At 36.8% G+C, this 18,172-nt stretch overlaps 1 protein-coding gene across 2 annotated transcripts in view; it reads right to left on the bottom strand.

Annotated features, from left to right (window-relative positions):
- The window catches only part of LOC121736986, a 33,399-nt gene extending 15,326 nt beyond the window's left edge, over window positions 1-18,073 (bottom strand). Inside the window, exons 1-3 of one of the 2 annotated variants that reach the window (XM_042128484.1) lie at window positions 17,992-18,073; window positions 17,706-17,899; window positions 17,152-17,330 (exon numbers count right to left, since the gene is read on the bottom strand). In XM_042128484.1, the coding sequence (XP_041984418.1) occupies window positions 17,152-17,330; window positions 17,706-17,821 (295 nt within the window). In that variant the 5' untranslated portion in view covers window positions 17,822-17,899; window positions 17,992-18,073. Of the gene's footprint in view, window positions 1-11,721; window positions 11,876-17,151; window positions 17,331-17,705; window positions 17,900-17,991 lie in introns of those variants that run through there. The other variant, XM_042128482.1, reaches the window with a different exon arrangement.
- Between the last annotated feature and the right edge of the window lie 99 nt (window positions 18,074-18,172).

Below are 18,172 nucleotides of genomic sequence, written 5' to 3' on the forward strand. Positions count from 1 at the left end.
AAATATGTATCCAAAAATTGAAGCGTCCTTAGTATTATATATTTTTTCACCGTATACATTCCTAATCGAATAATTGTTATAAAAAGACCTTTTCATGGACGAACATTTTAATTGCTTCATAGAATATGTATGAGGTATGCCGACCCAATTCCACGGGAAGGACAAAAGTCACACAGTCAAACATTTAGTACGCTTTGTTGATAAAACATTAATAAATGCCTGCTATTGGCCAAAAATTTAAAAAACACTTTTACGTAAAATCTGCCAAGACAAGCCACCAAGAATTAACCCTTTTTCGTAAAAGCCGTGCCACGGCACACTGGTGTACCGTGGCCTGTAGTTGGTGTGCCATAAAAATTACATTTTAACAACATATTCTTAGCTGTTAAGAGGATTCCACACCGCCATTTTTTCCATACAAACGTTGTCCCCTGTTTCCTCCCTGGATAATGCTAGTAGAGTTGTAATTTTTTTCCTGAATATCTACGGCCACTAATACAATGTCCCTATGTTTTCTTTTTTTTCATAATTTAATTATTAAATAAGATATGAACGTTCAAAAACCCAAAAAAATGGCCAGATTTTCCACTGTGTTCAAACGTCCAGAAAACAGATTTGGATAGATTATACAAAAAAAGCAAAACATAGGAACACAGCTCAAGCCTTTTTTTAATCTTTAATGAAAAAAGTACTTAAATCGGTTAAGTTTTGGAGAAGGAATCAGGGGACAACGAATCGTTGATTTTCTGGATTTTCTGCAGTTGTCTCTATCGCGTTCTGCGGTATAGGCTTGAGGTAAGGGAGACAGCTATAGATATTACACGTACTTTTTTTTCATTTCTCTAGTCGCTGTGGTATCCTCTTAAGAACTAAAAAATAGGCAACATCTCAGGACGATCGACGAAAAGAATGGAAGTTGGGAACAGAGCATCCCCGTACACGCTGATTAATTTCTAACCTCCAAAAATTTTCATTTTTCTAGATGTACAACATCTCCAAAAGTAGATTTAAAGAAAAAAATCGGCCAAGTGCGAGTTGGACTCGCGCAGTCGCGCACGAAGGGTTCCGTAGTCCGTACCATCATAGTACAAAAATAGGTGAAAAATGGTTTATTATTAATTATTAAAGTATAAATTCAACCGAGTATTTTATCAGCATTTTAAGTGCCTACCTATTGCCATTATTGATATCGAGCAAAAAATTACGTTTTTTGTATAGGAATTTAATTTATTTTCTTTCAAGTATTTGTTGTTACAGCGGAAACAGATATATAAATACAATCTGTGAAAATTTCAGAAATCTAGCTATATCGGTTCTTGAGATACAGCCTGGAGACAGACAGACGGACATGAAAGTCTTAGTGATAGGGCCTGTTTTTTCTACCTACCTACCTATACACGTGGGAGAGCCATGCTTCGGCACGAATGGGCTGGCTCGACCGGAGAAATACCACGTTCTCACAGAAAACCGGCGTGAAACAGCGCTTGCGCTGTGTTTCGCCGAGTGAGTGAGTTTACCAGAGGCCCAATCCCCTACCCTATTCCCTTCCCTACCCTCCCCTATTCCCTTCCCTTCCCATCCTTACCCTCCCCTATTACCCTATTCCCTCTTAAAAGGACGGCAACGCACCTGCAGCTCTTCTGATGCTGCAAGTGTCCATGGGCGACGGAAGTTGCTTTCCATCAGGTGACCCGTTTGCTCGTATGCGCCCTTCTTTCATAAAAAAAAAACCTAGGAACCCTAAAAAGTAGCAACAGAACATACACATCTGACATCACGTTACATCATGTCTTAAATATTAAATAATAATATATGGGATGCGTGCGTGCGCTTACCATTTTGGTATCACTTTAATCAGCTTAATGTTTTCGTGGGGGACATAATATTTTGGGGTCCACACTGTAGCCGAGCAGATATTAACAAAACCATGTGGCAATTTTGGTATTATATTATAAGGGCCAGACCATCCTTATTTTAATAGAGAACTTGAGCGAAAAGTAATGAATCTAAAAGTATTTTGAAATCGAAATGTATCTCTTTACCATTTTCTTTATTTATTGCGTATAGCAAAACAAATACAAATTACCTATGCGTGTAAAATACGTCCTTCAAATTTTCAGTCTGTAATAACTGTCCCTGCCTCTCTTTTTCTTACATTCATTAAAAAGAGACGGAGCTATACAAGACTAGAATATACACATAGCTATCCTAGTTTTTATCTCCCTCACTTAAAGCTGTCTGAGACAGTACTTATAGCGACCTGACTGGGGTGAAGTGCTCTACAAGACCACGGTGATTACTGGCAAAAGGATCTTCTTTTAAAGATCCATAAAATTAAAAAATAAAAAGATATACGACATTTTAAGTGTCTATGTTTATTCCTTAATTGGTATTTCTCAGATACCTTACAGAAGTCTTCAACATTAAACATCTTACTTTAATAAAATTGTTTTTAAAAAGTGTGAACCATAGAATGGTAGAATTTTTATCTACCTAAAAAAGACTTCTATGATATACTTAATATACATACGTTATATGATATATTATAACTAAGTTTAGCTATTATTTTTTTTCAAAAAGAAATGTTTTTCATACAACGAGCACTTGCATTTTGATATGAAACATCTGATTTTTGTCTAATTCCTAATTTTACAAAGTCAAGTTCAAGTCGAACTATTTCGAAGGAAAAACAACGATTTCAAAGTCGATTATTCATTAAGGTCGGCACATTAAGTAAGTATCGATTAATTATAAAACCGATTATTTTAATGAGGCTCCATGTAGTTATGTAAGAAAAACTGGGTGCGTGCGTGCAAACGGCACGTAGCCAATGTCAGAAAATTGGTGGCTGTATCAATCTTGATTTCTTGATTGAATCTCAATCTTTCAGTAAGTAACTCTTTACGACAAAAACTAATCCAGATATTTATCAACATACTAGATGTCCCGCGCGGCTTCGCCCGCGTAAATTAGAAATTTTACAGAATCCGTAGGTACTTACATTTTCCCATAAAAAATATTTCCCCCGTTTTTCCCACATTTTCCTGAGTTTCTTCTGTCGTATTAGTCTTAGAGTAATAATATAATATAACCTTCTCGATAAATGATGAGTCTTACTCGATAAATGATCTATCTAACACTGAGATAAGTTTTTAAATCGGACCTGTAGTTTCTGAGATTGACGCGTTCAAGCAAACATACTCTTCAGGTTTATAATATTAGGTAGATATAGATTTTTTTTAATTATCGCTTGACAAACTCGAGTCTCGATCTAAAAGACTATGAAATGGTATAATATGGTAGTGATGATGATGATGATGATGATGAAGAATGTAATTTGCATAGTAGCATATGCTTTCTGTTCTTAAAACAACGCCGAAACTCCCAAACTTGTATCTATACAGAATCAGGAATTCTCTCAGCACCTTCCGAACCACGGTATACCAGGTATATCTCGGTGCAAAATCTTACTTGTTGGTAGCATATGCTTAGAATACTTCTCACGAAACCGAAGTCACCATATGTTTCCCTATAAGTTTTGAGGAGTTCCCTCGATTACTTATGGATCCTTCATCAGATCACCACTTTTCTGAATATAATACCAAATTGGGATGATACCCTATATACCAAAAGAAAAATTTTGAAAATCGGTTAACAAACGGCGGAGTAATCGTTGAATATAAGAAAACGAACATAACACCTCCCCCATTTTGAAACTCGGTTAAAATTGTAGCCTATGTGTTATTTATTTAATATTTTAATCAGCACATGAATTGAATAACAAATTTTTTTTCAAATTAATCGTAGCACCATCTGTCAGGACAAACTAAAATTGAAATAGAATAATATTGAATGCGATGATAGCGCCGTCCGCCGGATCTAATGTAAAACATTCCAAAATCAACAACTCCTTATAAATAAGAAATTAATTGAAAAAACATTTTCCAGTAGACCAAACTGTAAATCTAAACCATTCTCGAATCTCCACGAACACACACAAAAAATTTTATCAAAATTGGTCCAGTCGTTTAGGAGGAGTTCAGTCACATACACACGCACACAAGAAATATATATATTAAGATAATATTTATCAACATAGAAGTCACTAAGAAGAACATTTCTGATTCGAAATCATTCTCATTTTCTGGAAATCTCTCTCCTATTAAAATCTTCTTGTATCGAAATTAGTGATGTGTCAAGTGGCAACTAAGAAAAAACAAAACTCGATTTAACATGAGTTAAAATTCACGTAACTCGGGTTGAACTCGAGTTACGTAACTCGAGTTAACTGGATGGACAAGTGAATGCTTTTTTTTTTAATTTTTACCAGTTTATTCCCTCAGCTAGTCAGCTACGCATAAATGGTTTAAAAATTGGAACCGACAAATGATATTTTTATAGGTTTCAATTCTTTAAGTTTGTAATTAACTTGTATTTGTAAAAAAGAAAATTATTGTTTGAAATAGAATCATTTATTTATGTATTTTTGGCGGTTTACGAACTCGAGTCAGAGAAAATTCAACTCGAGTGGGTTCGAGTTACGCCCAACTCGAGTTAATTACTCGAGTTGCCCATCACTAATCGAAATTTTCTTTAATTTACCGACAATATTTAAATAATGGTATGATTGGATTTTGGGACAAATGTTTTTGTAATGCAATAAAAAACTTGTAGGTATAGTTCGAGGACGGTCACCGAATGACAAAAACACGCAAAAACCTCCACTACGCAAAACAAAGAACTCAGAAGTCAGAAGGATAATATTTTTGTTTATTTCAAAGATATTGTTTCTCGAATATACCGATGTACGGTAATCAATAATTTAAAGTTTAAGTCCCGGGAAAGGACATATTATATAATACTTTTTATCCCAAAAAAAAAATGTACGGTTCCCGCACGATAAACAAATTTTGGAGCAACGGAGTTGAGGGCGTCGCCTAGTTTCTTTATACACCAAAAAGTGCATATCGCCACAAAAAGTTACATAACTCAGGACTGCAACAAAAATACAAAACAACATTTGACATCGCATGCATGGCCCCGAGGCCCGAGGCAGCCAAACATACTGCATTCACAATTCGGTTCCGGATACGTATACAGACTGCAATTACTGCAAACGGAACGGAAGGCCACCTTTATTTTCCTATTAGGTTGCAGCCTTGCTTTCGAGACGTCGTGTTTTCTATGAAAGTTGAGAGGAAGTCTGTATTAGTTGCTAGGGCCGGTATAAAATAGTATGTAGTCAGCATCTCGATCTCAAGATGCATCTCGATCTCAAGACACGGTTCAGGCTCTGTGATTGGTTGGCTGTCAACATTTGGACCAATCATAGAGCCGAACCGCGTCTTGAGACCGAGATGCATCTTGAGTACCATTTATACCGTTTATAAGACTTCAAAACTCAGGATATACTAGGCGGATGTTACTAATATGATAAAGCTAAAGAGTTTGTTTGTTTGAACACTCTAATCTCACGAACTATTATTGGACCCTCAGAACAGGAAAACAAGACTGGACCGATTTTCATGTAATTTGGCATAGCTGTAGAGTGGCCGGTAGACCACGGGAAAGGAGCTATTTTTTACGAAAAAATGTACGGTTCTCGCCGAGATTCACGTCATTATTTTAATAAAATTACCCAGGGTCGAAGTTTTCACATTAATACTTTCAAATCTAATCGAAGACTCTAGGTCTAGAAGTCTAGAATCTAAAGTTCCAAAGACTCTAACTATCCTTCTCTATAGTTTGTGCGTTTTAAGATGATATGGGTGACACTTCTCATATTCCTTGCTACGGGTTTTTTTTTACAAGAAAACATAAAAAATCAAAATGTAATAAATTATATTCCATCTACAAAAACAAATGTTTCCTATAATTGTAAATGAATAAAAATGAAAAGTTGCTAAATGCTAACTTATTAATATAAAATTATAAATTTTAACTGTGAAAATTATTGTTACGAAAATATTTGAAAAATGTCAGATGCTTGAAATGGAACTTATACCAATAGAGATTGACACTGTTGAATCGAAATCAAATCGATAAAAAGGGCGGCCATTTTAAATCGCCGGCGCCACTCTGAAAAGTCAGTACGAAATCGATAATTTCGATTGCAATTCCTTTACGAAGTGATTCGATATTTTTAAATTATCGATTAATTTTCTTGGGTAACTTCCCTACTAATGTCAATTATAATGTGTCACCCATATCATCTTATAACGCACAAACTATAGTCTCTACCCTTTACAAGCATGTAGATCTTTGTAAGCACTAGATTACTTATAAATTACCAGCAAAAGATGCTATGATGAAGTTGCTACTGCTGATAATGATGATAATAATGATGATGATGAAGTAACAAAAGGATATTCACTGATACTTTATTCATAACAGAGTACGGCAACGGCAAGGAGTAATGAAGTATGAATATTTAAGGACCAAATTAGACCAGAAGCTTCTACGAAGTTCAATTTAATTAAAAACTCTCCCTTGATTAAATACTTTAAGATCCTGATTAAAACGTGTATGAACTTTGAGCTTATGAAATACCTACTTACTAGATGACGCCCGCAACTTCGTTGCGCCAAAACTCGTTTATCGCGCGGGAACTGTACATTTTTCCGGGATAAAAGTATCCTATGTCCTTTCCACACACACACTTTGAGTTTAACTGCATGCCAAATTTCAGCAAAATCGGCAAAAAAACGCGGTTTATGCGTGAAAAGGTGACAGACAGACACAGTTTCGCATAAATTATAATATTAGTAATTAGCATGGATTAAACTAAAGTTTACATTTCGGTTCTATACCTCTATTACTTATTCATAAATTAATTATAAAGCTGAAGAGTTTTTAGTTAAGGCCACGCATTGTTTTTTTAAGGGGGCAAACGAGCAAACGGGTCACCTGATGGAAAGCAACTTCCGTCGCCCATGGACACTCGCAGCATCAGAAGGTTTGCAAGTGCGTTGCCGGCCTTTTAAGAGGGAATAGGGTAGGGGAAGGTAGGGAAGGGAAGGGAATAGGGGAGGGTAGGGAAGGGAATGGGGTAGGGGATTGGGCCTCCGGTTAACTCACTCACTCGGCGAAACACAGCGCAAGCGCTGTTTCACGCCGGTTTTCTGTGAGAACGTGGTATTTCTCCGGTCGAGCCGGCCCATTTGTGCCGAAGCATGGCTCTCCCACGTATAATTTTTTAAGTAGAGTGAAGACACCTGTATTAAAGGTTATTTAAGTAACTATCTTTTTCTTATAGCTAGGTAGAGTAGGGTATCGTGACAAAATATTGTGATTTGCAACTGCGCCGCAGGCTGAAAAAGATTGGGAACCCCTGATCTAGTCTATACGGAGTTCGCAAAAAAGTAGCCTATGTCCGTACTCCGTATTACGGACATAGGCTACTTTTTTTGCGAATACTTTGAAAGTAAATTAAAATTATACCTACTTATAGGAATATAATTTAGGGCATTTTCGACTATGTTTCGTTTAAATTACAGAGACGACGAATTCAATACGTGATAAACATTTTTAAGTCCATCGGTTTCGAAAATCGATATGCAGAAATAATGCTGCGCACGGTGTCGCCCGCGTAAATTAGATATTTCACAGACAGACAAATAATTAGTCCACAAAAAATAGCCTTTGATCCTTCACGTGGTCTATTTCTTATTTATGCCAAATAACAGAAAAATTGCCCCAGTAGTTCGTGAGATAAGCTATTTCAAATGATTTTCCCCGTTTTTTTTACATTTTACTCTATTTCTTAGCTACTATTAGTCTTAGCGTGATAATATTTAGCCTATAGTCTTCCTTGATAAATCAGGTATCTAACACTTAAATAACTTTTTAAATCGGACCAGTAGTACCTGAGCGCTTTCAAACAAACAAACAAACTCTTCAGCTTTATAATAATATTTGTGTAAAAATATACGAGAAATGAGTAAAATTATATTTTTCTCTGACATATTATAACGAAGATACCACATTATTTTGTAAGCCAGTAAGTTTTCGGACCTAAGTGGTTCTATCTGCGTGGGACGTAGAGCCTGCCGCCCACGCGAAAAATAACTTAGCTGAAGTATTCCCAAGTTTAATGAGTCTCATATAATATGAAATAATTCGCAAGAATACTGAATGTTGAATTCAAAGGCAAAAAAGAAGTAGAGCGATTAGTTTATGTTGAATTCAAAGAGAAAAAATTTGAGCGAATAATAGCTTTAATTAAAAAAAACTCTTTTACACCTTTGAACATTAGCCCAGTGTAAATATTCGTTAATAATTAATTGAACATACTGTATACAAAGCTCAAAAAAAATACATTTAAAGATTTAGCTGTAGAGGACACAAATATAGATAATATTTGGACAACAACAAGAGACACCATCAAAGAAGTTGCACTAAAAACGCTTGGACGCAAGACCAGGAAAAAAAGGAAAGCTTGGTGGAACGAAGATTGCGAAAGAATCATTGAAGAAAAAAGGAAATATAAAATTTTGGCAGAACAGAATAGCAAATTTTTAGACAATTTTAAAGTTTTAAAATCAGAATCGAGAAGAATAATAAGAAGAGCAAAAAGGAATCACCTAGATAGTAAAGTTAGAAATATAAATACCCTTTGGCGAGCAAACGAATCACGGAAATTCTACCAGGAGCTGAGATTTTTTAGGAGAAGCTACCAACCTAGCTCTCAAATGCTCTTAGATGATAGTAGCAATCTTATAACAGATAACACGGACATCAAAAATGCTTGGAGCGATTACTTTAAACATCTGCTGAATTGTCCTTCACCTCGTATTGTATTACCACATACAACCAGTGATAACCACGTCGAATTGGAATCTCTATCTTTTAGGGAAGTCCGACAAGCAATTATGAAGCTCAAAAATAACAAGGCTCCCGGGATAGACGGCATACCATCTGAAATATGGAAGTATGGGGGAGATACCATACAACTAAGATTATTTCACATTATAAGTAAGATCTGGCAAGATGAAAAACAACCAGAAGAGTGGAACACAGGCGTTATATGTCCGATTCATAAAAAGGGATGTAAGAAGAGGTGCACAAATTATCGCGGAATAGCTCTTTTGCCAACTGCGTACAAGGTCTTATCATATTATGTGTTGCTTAAAAGGCTAGAACCTCATGCGGAACGAATCATCAGCGATTATCAGTGAGGAGATCGGCAAAACCGCAGCACAATCGATCAGATCTTCCTTCTGAAACAACTTATGGAAAAACGTTGGGAATACGCCCAAAGCATACACGGTTATTTGTCGATTTAAAAAAAGCCTATGACAGCATCGACCGTAATTCGTTATACACGATCTTAAGGAACTTCAACATCCCTAAAAAACTAGTTAACATGATAATGGTCGCCACTAAGGAAAGCAAAATGAGAGTGAGGGTTGCTAAAGAGCTTACGGACGAGTTCGCAGTGGTCACAGGACTTAAACAAGGAGATGCGCTGTCACCTGTGCTTTTCAATTTAGTTCTGGAATATGTCCTCAAAGAAGTGATTGCACTAGATGTAGGGCTACAACTGAATGGGAAACATAGGTTGATAGGGTATGCCGACGACCTGGCATTACTGGGTGAAACTCCAAAGGAAGTGGCCAGCGCGGCCGATGTCTTAGAAAACGAAGCCCTTAAGGTAGGCCTAAGTATAAACCGCGAGAAAACAGAATATAAAATGTTGAGTACATTAAACTCTATAAAAACACGCGCACAAAACGAGAAGACCTGAATGTGAGAGGGATTTCTTATAAAGGGACGGACAAATTTAAATACTTAGGCTGCACCATTACCGACACCAACACGATACAGGAGGAAATAAACACCCACATCCAAAACACCTTACGATGCAGCGCGGCACTTTATGGAGTGTTAGTGTCCAATCTCCTAAGTAGAAAAAGTAAGATCGCCATTTACAAGTCTGTAATAAGGCCAATACTTATGTACGGATACGAGACCTGGACGCTTACACTCGATGAAGAGAATAAATTACTGGTAGCTGAAAGAAAAATCCTCCGCAAGATCTTGGGCCCGGTGAAGACAGAAGACGGAGAAACTAGAATCCGAACCAACGCCGAAGTTGAAGACCTCATGGCCGAGCCCAATATTATTGGCGTAACAAAAGCCCAGCGACTTCGATGGCTCGGTCACGTTGCAAGAATGGGGGAGGATCGTGCCACTAAAATGGCGTTTCTTGGACGTCCGATCGGGCGACGACCTGTCGGCCGTCCACGGTACCTAGATGTCGTGGAGTCGGACTTGCGCGATCTTCAAGTCAGAGAGTGGCAAGAAACTGCGCAAGACCGCGACAAGTGGCGCAAACTCGTGTCGGAGGCCAAGATCCACTTTGTCGCTGAGCCATCGTAGTAAGTAGTAAGTAAGTAAGTATACAAAGCTCACAAACATTATGGTTCTCCAAGTTATTGTGCCATCACGGGCCATGTTGAACAAAACAGGCGATCATGAAAATGTAGAGATATTCGTCTATAGTTGCCCATACGGTAGAAAAGCTCTAGCAACTCGCAATCACAGTTATCCATCATCCAGAGTCCAGACCAACGTGAGGAAGCTTCAAAGGTGCTCCTCACCGGGAGCATTCGCTTGTAATGTAACGTTACACTTTACAGAGTCAAGCATTAAATCAGTGAGGGAGGAGAACCGAGCATTACAATGAGCGCATTGTAATGAAACAATATGACGTAATATCTTGATAGGTACAACTTGTAACATCAACTAGCTATGGAATGCTCAATGTTGAATGTTACATTACACGCGAATGCTCTTCAGTCTTCCGATAGTATTATAATGTCAGTAATGCTCAAAGTCGAATCTAAAATTACACATGAATGTTCGCGGTCTGTTCGCGTGAATGTTCGCGGCACCTTAAGAAAAATAGGGCTACCTAACGAGAAACATGCTATTGTCAGTTCAAAGTTACATTAAGAGTTTATATATGACAGTGATCATTATGTCCTTAACGTAAAGGTCTTTTCAGAGGTAAAATATCTCTGAATGATGTACACGGGAGTCAGACTTGATGAAAAACGAAACAATACTCAGACAGACAGACAGGGTGAATGGATCCCTCCTGTTTATTGTCTTTACGGAATCCTTCTGTATATACTGTACAATGTACATACATTGTACAGTCGATGACAAAATTGGTGAATCACTTTTCGATCTTTAATACTTTTTAATAAAGTTAAAAGTGGTAGATAAGTGATAATCCTGTACAAACCATGTTGCAAATTTTAAAGAAGGAAAGAGGTGATGGTTACATTCCGTTTTACTACGGAAATAAGGTTGTATGAAAGCCATTGATAGTAGTCGCATTTATCGTGAGTAGACAAGTAGAGAAAATGATGCCTACAGATTGTCTTTTCAAAGATTATTTATGGGTACTGTAATGTACAGGATGAGGATGAGGAAACCGATGTATGTTGTGACATACAGGATGAGAACCCGATGTATAATGACAGGGCAAAATGCTCATGTACATTATGAATTTATGATATACAGGGTGAAAGTGTGAAAATTGTATATAAGGTGAGACATGTTACAAATATTTACTAATGTGAGCACTATCGACCCCATGGAGCGGCCTACCACGCATGCGTAAGTGCCGATCCTACGCTACACTATATCCGATTGATAACATTATTAATTATAATTATCCTAATAAATCATAGAGCTGTAACACTGTAAAACCTGCAACACTCGCACTTCACACACTTTGTTCGATTTTTAAATGTTTATTTTTTTTATTACAATCGCGCGCGCAGTTTGGAAGAATTTTTTGACAATTTATTTTTTTAATTTGAATTTATCGCGAACAATAACAAGGAGCCCTAGGCCATGCGGCGTCGCGACTCAACTGACGTCACAAAAGGCGGTATCTTGACGCATGCGTATAAAACAATAGTAGGGTGACCACAGTTTTTAGGGAAATGCTAGTGGGTTATTTTGCAATTTTCTACAACCAGACATCAACCAGAAAGGGCGGGAAACTATAGATGTTAGGATTGATCATGTGGATTTGTTTTGAATTCTACCTTAGAGTTCTACTTTAAGGGTGAAGCCAAACGAGCGTAATTTTGTGAGCGTGAGTTGCTGAATTTCGGTTGGCAGAAATTCTGCTGCATTCAGTTTCATAGAAAATTCCTACTTCATTCATATGAGCGTAATTTTGGGAGTCATGATTAGTATAAAAAATATTTTACGCGACCGAAATTCTGCGACTCACTCACAAAATTACGCTCGTTTGGCCTCACCCTAAAAAAACAAAGTTGAAAATCGAACAAGAGCTTTGATATACCTACTTAATGTTTTATTAGCTACCATTTTTGTGCAATGCAAATGCTGCATTTTTGGGTAATCAATTATACACTCGATCGCAGATTCAAGAATTCAAGATTAAGTTCAAGGTTTAGAATTCAGATCGTAGAAGAAAACAGGACGAAAACGCGGTCGCTTACATATTAAGGTGACGCCTTGATAATTTGGCTGCAGCGATATCGATTTTTCTCAACAATGACTAAAGCTAAGAAATTAAAGTTCATTGTCAGTATTCATCATGTCGATCATCTTTGAATTACCCATAGCATAACACGATTGGTCAACTTTTATATCATAGAATAATTAATCAAAAAGACCTCTATAAAAACAGGGATTCTAATTTTGCCAACATAGGAGAGTGATTTAAGCTTCCAAAAGTTGTACATAGATTAGTTCAAGCATACACTAATTCGCTTCGCATAGAATCGCTTGTTTTCTATGAGAGGCTGGGCCGTATCTAAAACATATCTGATATATATTCTACATTACATTATCTATGAGCGGGAGTTGGATGGAGGTTGCCATGGTGATATACTTGTTACTTCACTTCATAACAATTATTCTTTACAAATAAAGCACTACGATACAAAATGCTATTTTAACTACACAACAGAGTTGGCGACGAGGATGACTACGAACTTGCAGAATTGGAAGAGGATTCGCGCCTCCATACGAGCACAATTTACGAGGTGGGAATCATACTTAAAGAAACATGAGAATCTTGATTACGCGGAGACTCATGTCAGACTACAGAACTTACACGAAGATTTCCAAATAATTCGACAACTACAAGAAAATTTAGTATCTGAAGTACCAGATGAAGAACTGGACAATGAGATTGAAACGAGTTACAACATTGAAGAGGAATTTATTTCCATCAAAGTAAAACTACTGGATATGCAAAACCGAGCTCAATCACACGTTAAAACAGAGAACGAATCTACACGCTGCGATATTATAACGGAAGAGTCTGTTAACGAAGGGAGCTTACAAACTACGAATAATAATTTTGAAGATTCGCCTGCACCTTACCTTGAATCTATACTTACGAAGCCGAGCATAGTACAGGACCTGCTACATCCGAACGTACAGAATGAAATTCCTCCAGGCAAAGGACTTATTACACAAAATGAAAACAACATATACAATACATTTCTAGAAGTAAAAAACACGACGTTGGACTCTTGGGACAAAAATGATATAGAATGGAACGAGAAGAAAGAAGAAATTACTTTCAAAGAAGGGTTGAAAAGAGAAAATAATAAATACGCTTTTCTGATCACTTATAATGCCTTACTGGAATGGAACCGAGATACTCGAGAGAAAAAGAACATAAATTAAATATACATAAGCACAAATGGAAAGACAAAGAAGAAGGCAATAGAAATAAGAGAATTTTTTTTTTACAATACATACACATTTCTGGATTTTAATAATATGAGATACCTACAAGAAGACAGTCGCTACAGTTACTATTACATGTATCGAGTAAGGGGGGAGGAGGCGGCTACCGACTATTTTACGCTGCCTGTGCCTACTATACTACGAGGTCCGCACGGGTTCAGGAACAGCCATTAGAGCGGCTTTTCCCTTTGCCTGACATTCAGGAATAGCGGGGGAGAGATGATATATATTCTACATTACATTATCTATGAGCGGGAGTTGGATGGAGGTTGCCATGGTGATATACTTGTTACTTCACTTCATAACAATTATTCAATACAAATAAAGCACTACGATACAAAATGCTATTTTAACTACACAACAATATCCAAAACAATTTTTTACTTTGACGCGGCGTCACCTTAATTGAATTTTTGTCGGTCGCGGTCGCTTGCCGCGATGGTCGGAACGGTAATTTTAGTAAAAGCGCTTTACAGACAGCAGCTATAATGTTTTTTTAAATAAAATAAGGAAGCAAACGAGCGGGTTATATGAAATATATTTATGGTTTTTAAATTACGCGATAAAAACCATTTTGTCGCTTACGCCCTTTCCATCTTCGAGCGATCCAAAACGAAGTGTTAGATACTTGCAACTTTAAGGTGACGACGAGAATAAGATGAATAATATATGCTATATGCTTTATATATTATTTATAATTTATACATATAAAAATAATATATGCTTTATAATTAATATGTAAAGTTTGAGTTGCAGCATGTCCCACATAATTCAAACGCATGGCCACTCCACCGATACATAAGTTCTACTAGATATGCCTGGAAGTTCTAATCTAACCGACATATCGCATATCACACCCATACCGTTATCAATATTAAAATCATACAATTATAACACGCGAGGTTTTATTTTTACCCAGTTACCCACGTAACTTGCGCCAGCCTTAACTTTACATTTTAGGCTGGCAACACATCTGCAACTTTTATTGTGTAGTAGTACTTTCCATCAGGTAACCCGCTCGTTTGCCTCCTTATTTTATTTAAAAAAACATTATAGCTGCTGTCTGTAAAGCGCTTTTAACTGAAATTACCGTTCCGACCATCGCGGCAAGCGACCGCGACCGACAAAAATTCAATTAAGGTGACGCCGCGTCAAAGTAAAAAATTGATTTGGATATGTTTTAGATACGGCCCGGCCTCTCATAGAAAACAAGCAATTCTATGCGAAGCGAATTAGTGTATGCTTGAACTAATCTATGTATAAATTTTGGAAGCTTAAATCACTCTCCTATGTTGGCCAAATTAGAATCCCTGTTTTTATAGAGGTCTTTTTGATTAATTATTCTGTGTTATAAAAGTTGACCAATCGTGTTATGCTATGGGTAATTCAAAGATAAAGACACGATGAATACTGACAAATGAACTTTAATTTCTTAGCCTTAGTCAATGTTGAGAATAATCGATATCGCTGCAGCCAAATTATCAAGGCGTCACCTTAAAATGTAAACGTATGACATAGTCATAGGCTATAGCAGGGATTCAGGGAGGCTAACCTTTTTGTATCAATATGCCTTTTTTCGGAAGAAATGTTCAGTTAAGTCATAAACATACCATTCGATATTTTTTGTGATCCTGTGCGCATTTCAAAAATTGCCTAATTTGGTGCCCACCATGCAGAGGTGGAATTATAACCTTCATTGTTGGTTAAAATAATTTCGACACTAGTTTTGAAACCAGTGGCGTGCTCTTTATTTTATGTCGAGTGCCACTGGTATAGACTATAGACCATAGAGTGGCATTTTATTTGAATTTTTGTCTTAAAATTTATTTTGTTATTATTTTTAGCAATATTCCGCGGCATAAACTTCCACCTTTAAGTAAATGAGTGAGTATACCCACTTACGTACGTACGAACTTAAAGGTGGAAGTTTATTTCGCGGAATATTGCTAAAAATAATAACAAAATAAATTTTAAGCTATGGATTTCCGCAAAGTAACGCCTGATTCCATTAACTACCTATTTGAATTTTTGTCGGTCGCGGTCGCTTGCGGAACGGTACCAATTAAGCGCTTCACACACAGCAGGCAGCAGCTATGTTTTTTTTAAATAAATGGCGGTAGCGATTATTTATTTATTTAATGACAGGTCGATTCTAGCTTATAACATTATAAATCGCCGGGCACAATTAATATGCACGCGTAGCATTGTTTAGTACAATTTGTCGACTCATGAAATGTTATTGCATAATGTCTAGTTGCTGGTTACGGGAGTTAAAGACTAATATTACTCCCACGTACTTACATAACGACGAATCACGTACAGCATCATCGAAACTAATACGTACCTATTGTTTAATTTTAAGTGCGGCAAGCTGGTACACCACTTGTGAACGTTTTTTCGTAAAAATAAGGACGAAAACTTTTATTGGCGAACGTCTCTTGGTTAAACATGCTTTATGACCTTACTTAGCGATACTCTATAACAGGGATGGCGAACCAATGTCACGCGTGCCACCAGTGGCAACTGGCATGGCACGTGACATTTGGAGCATACTACGGTCAAACTATTAGGTATCGAAATAATTATTTTACCAACAATTTTAAGGTTATAGAACCACCTCTGCATAGTGAGCACCAAATTAGGCTTTCTTCAGAAAAGGGCACATTGCGTCGATACAAAAAAGGTTTGCCATCCCTGGCCTATAACAAAATATTATAACAATACCAAAAAGCAAGATCGCGAATAGCAGCTATTTATCGCCGACTGACTTGGTCGCTTTTGGTCATGGATAAACTGACAAGCAGGGCCGGATTTATATTTTTTATGAGTATAGGCCACTTTAATTTTGCCGCCCCATGAACGTAATCTGCCGCCATCCTGGAACGCTGCCGCCCTTGGACGCCTAGGAATCACACCGCCGCCCATAGGCCTGGTTTCCTCCTGGTAAACTTTGCAAATAATCACACTGCTACAAAACTACTTACACTTATTTATTTTAGACTATGGTCTATAACACAAACATAGATCAAGATAGATACTGCATGTCCTCCATTTGTATGAAAACGAGCTTGTCACTTTTTTATTTTCTAGGACAACATTCCTATTTGAATTTCTACAGCTCAATACGGCACTTTTAAGCATTTAGGCATTTTTTAAATTCCGATTGCAGACTAAAGAACAGACTTTCGAAAGACGAGCATTGCTCGTCGTTTGGTAGCGGGATATAGCATGCGAAGTACATACACATGCGGTATCTATCATGATCTATGTCTGTGGTCTATAATAAATAAAGTAGTTTAGTAGTAATGTGATTATTATAATATTAATTCATCAAGCCCCATAAGGTCACCACTCACCGGTGACCGACATCTCGTATATATCATTCATACAAGCACTTACCCTTATTTACATCTATCTTCATAGTAGACACCTGGTCGTAGAGTGAAGCACATATCCACGTCAGCATCAGCAACCACAGGAGCAGGGTTCCCCGCATCGCCCAGCATAAGGCACATTGTACTTCCGTTGCTACATTTGGTTCTGGTGTTTTCTGTGCTATATTCCTGTTTCTTTCTTTCCTATATGAAGTTAACAGCATAGTTAATATGTTGGCAATGCAGTGGAGGGGTTAAATACTTAGCAGAGAAAAGGAATATGATGTGAGATGAGAAGTATTAGAAAGACTACAATGAAGAACTATGTTCAAAGAACATGACATAAAGAGCCAAAGAAATATTATAACTAAGAAATGTTTAACTATTGCTAGTAATCTTTTTTGGAATGCCACTTTACAAAGTTTTTCAATTTCATTGAACTCTACAGTTCTGATTTCTTAATTCTTGATAAAAAAAATGTAAGTAACAGAAACACTATCATTATTTCCGATCGGAGATCAGATAAGTTCTACATTCGATGTTTATTAAGTATATTTAAAGCGATAAACATGTATTCACCTTGATATTTTCTTCTTTCTGTTTGGTATTATTTCTAACTGTAAATCTTCTGACTCTTCATCGCTGGATAAGTCCAAAAGTCTGAGGTTTTCTTTAACATTTGATTGAAAGGACATTGTTTCGAGCACACCATTCCCTTCTTAATTTATTGATAAATTATTATCAGTTCCCTTTCAATAACAATGAGTAGGCAGCTAAAAAAGAGAGGTTATGTTATAGTTAATAAAATATAGTTTTACATGAGGTTACACAGTCGTGTAATAATAAAAAGAGCTTGAAAACATACCTATGATACAAATTTAATAAAATAACGTTTATAAAACTCTTATTTTGATATGAACTTCATATTGCTTGTTGACAAATGTCATCTGGAAAATGACGGCAAAACACGGCAAAAGTTCTAGTTCAACTTCTTTTGTTTACAAGATAATCATTTTTTGCCATGGGTAAAATGAGATACTTCTCAG

Source organism: Aricia agestis, chromosome 20 (assembly GCF_905147365.1).
Source record: "Aricia agestis chromosome 20, ilAriAges1.1, whole genome shotgun sequence".
Classification (NCBI taxonomy): Eukaryota; Metazoa; Arthropoda; class Insecta; order Lepidoptera; family Lycaenidae; genus Aricia; species Aricia agestis.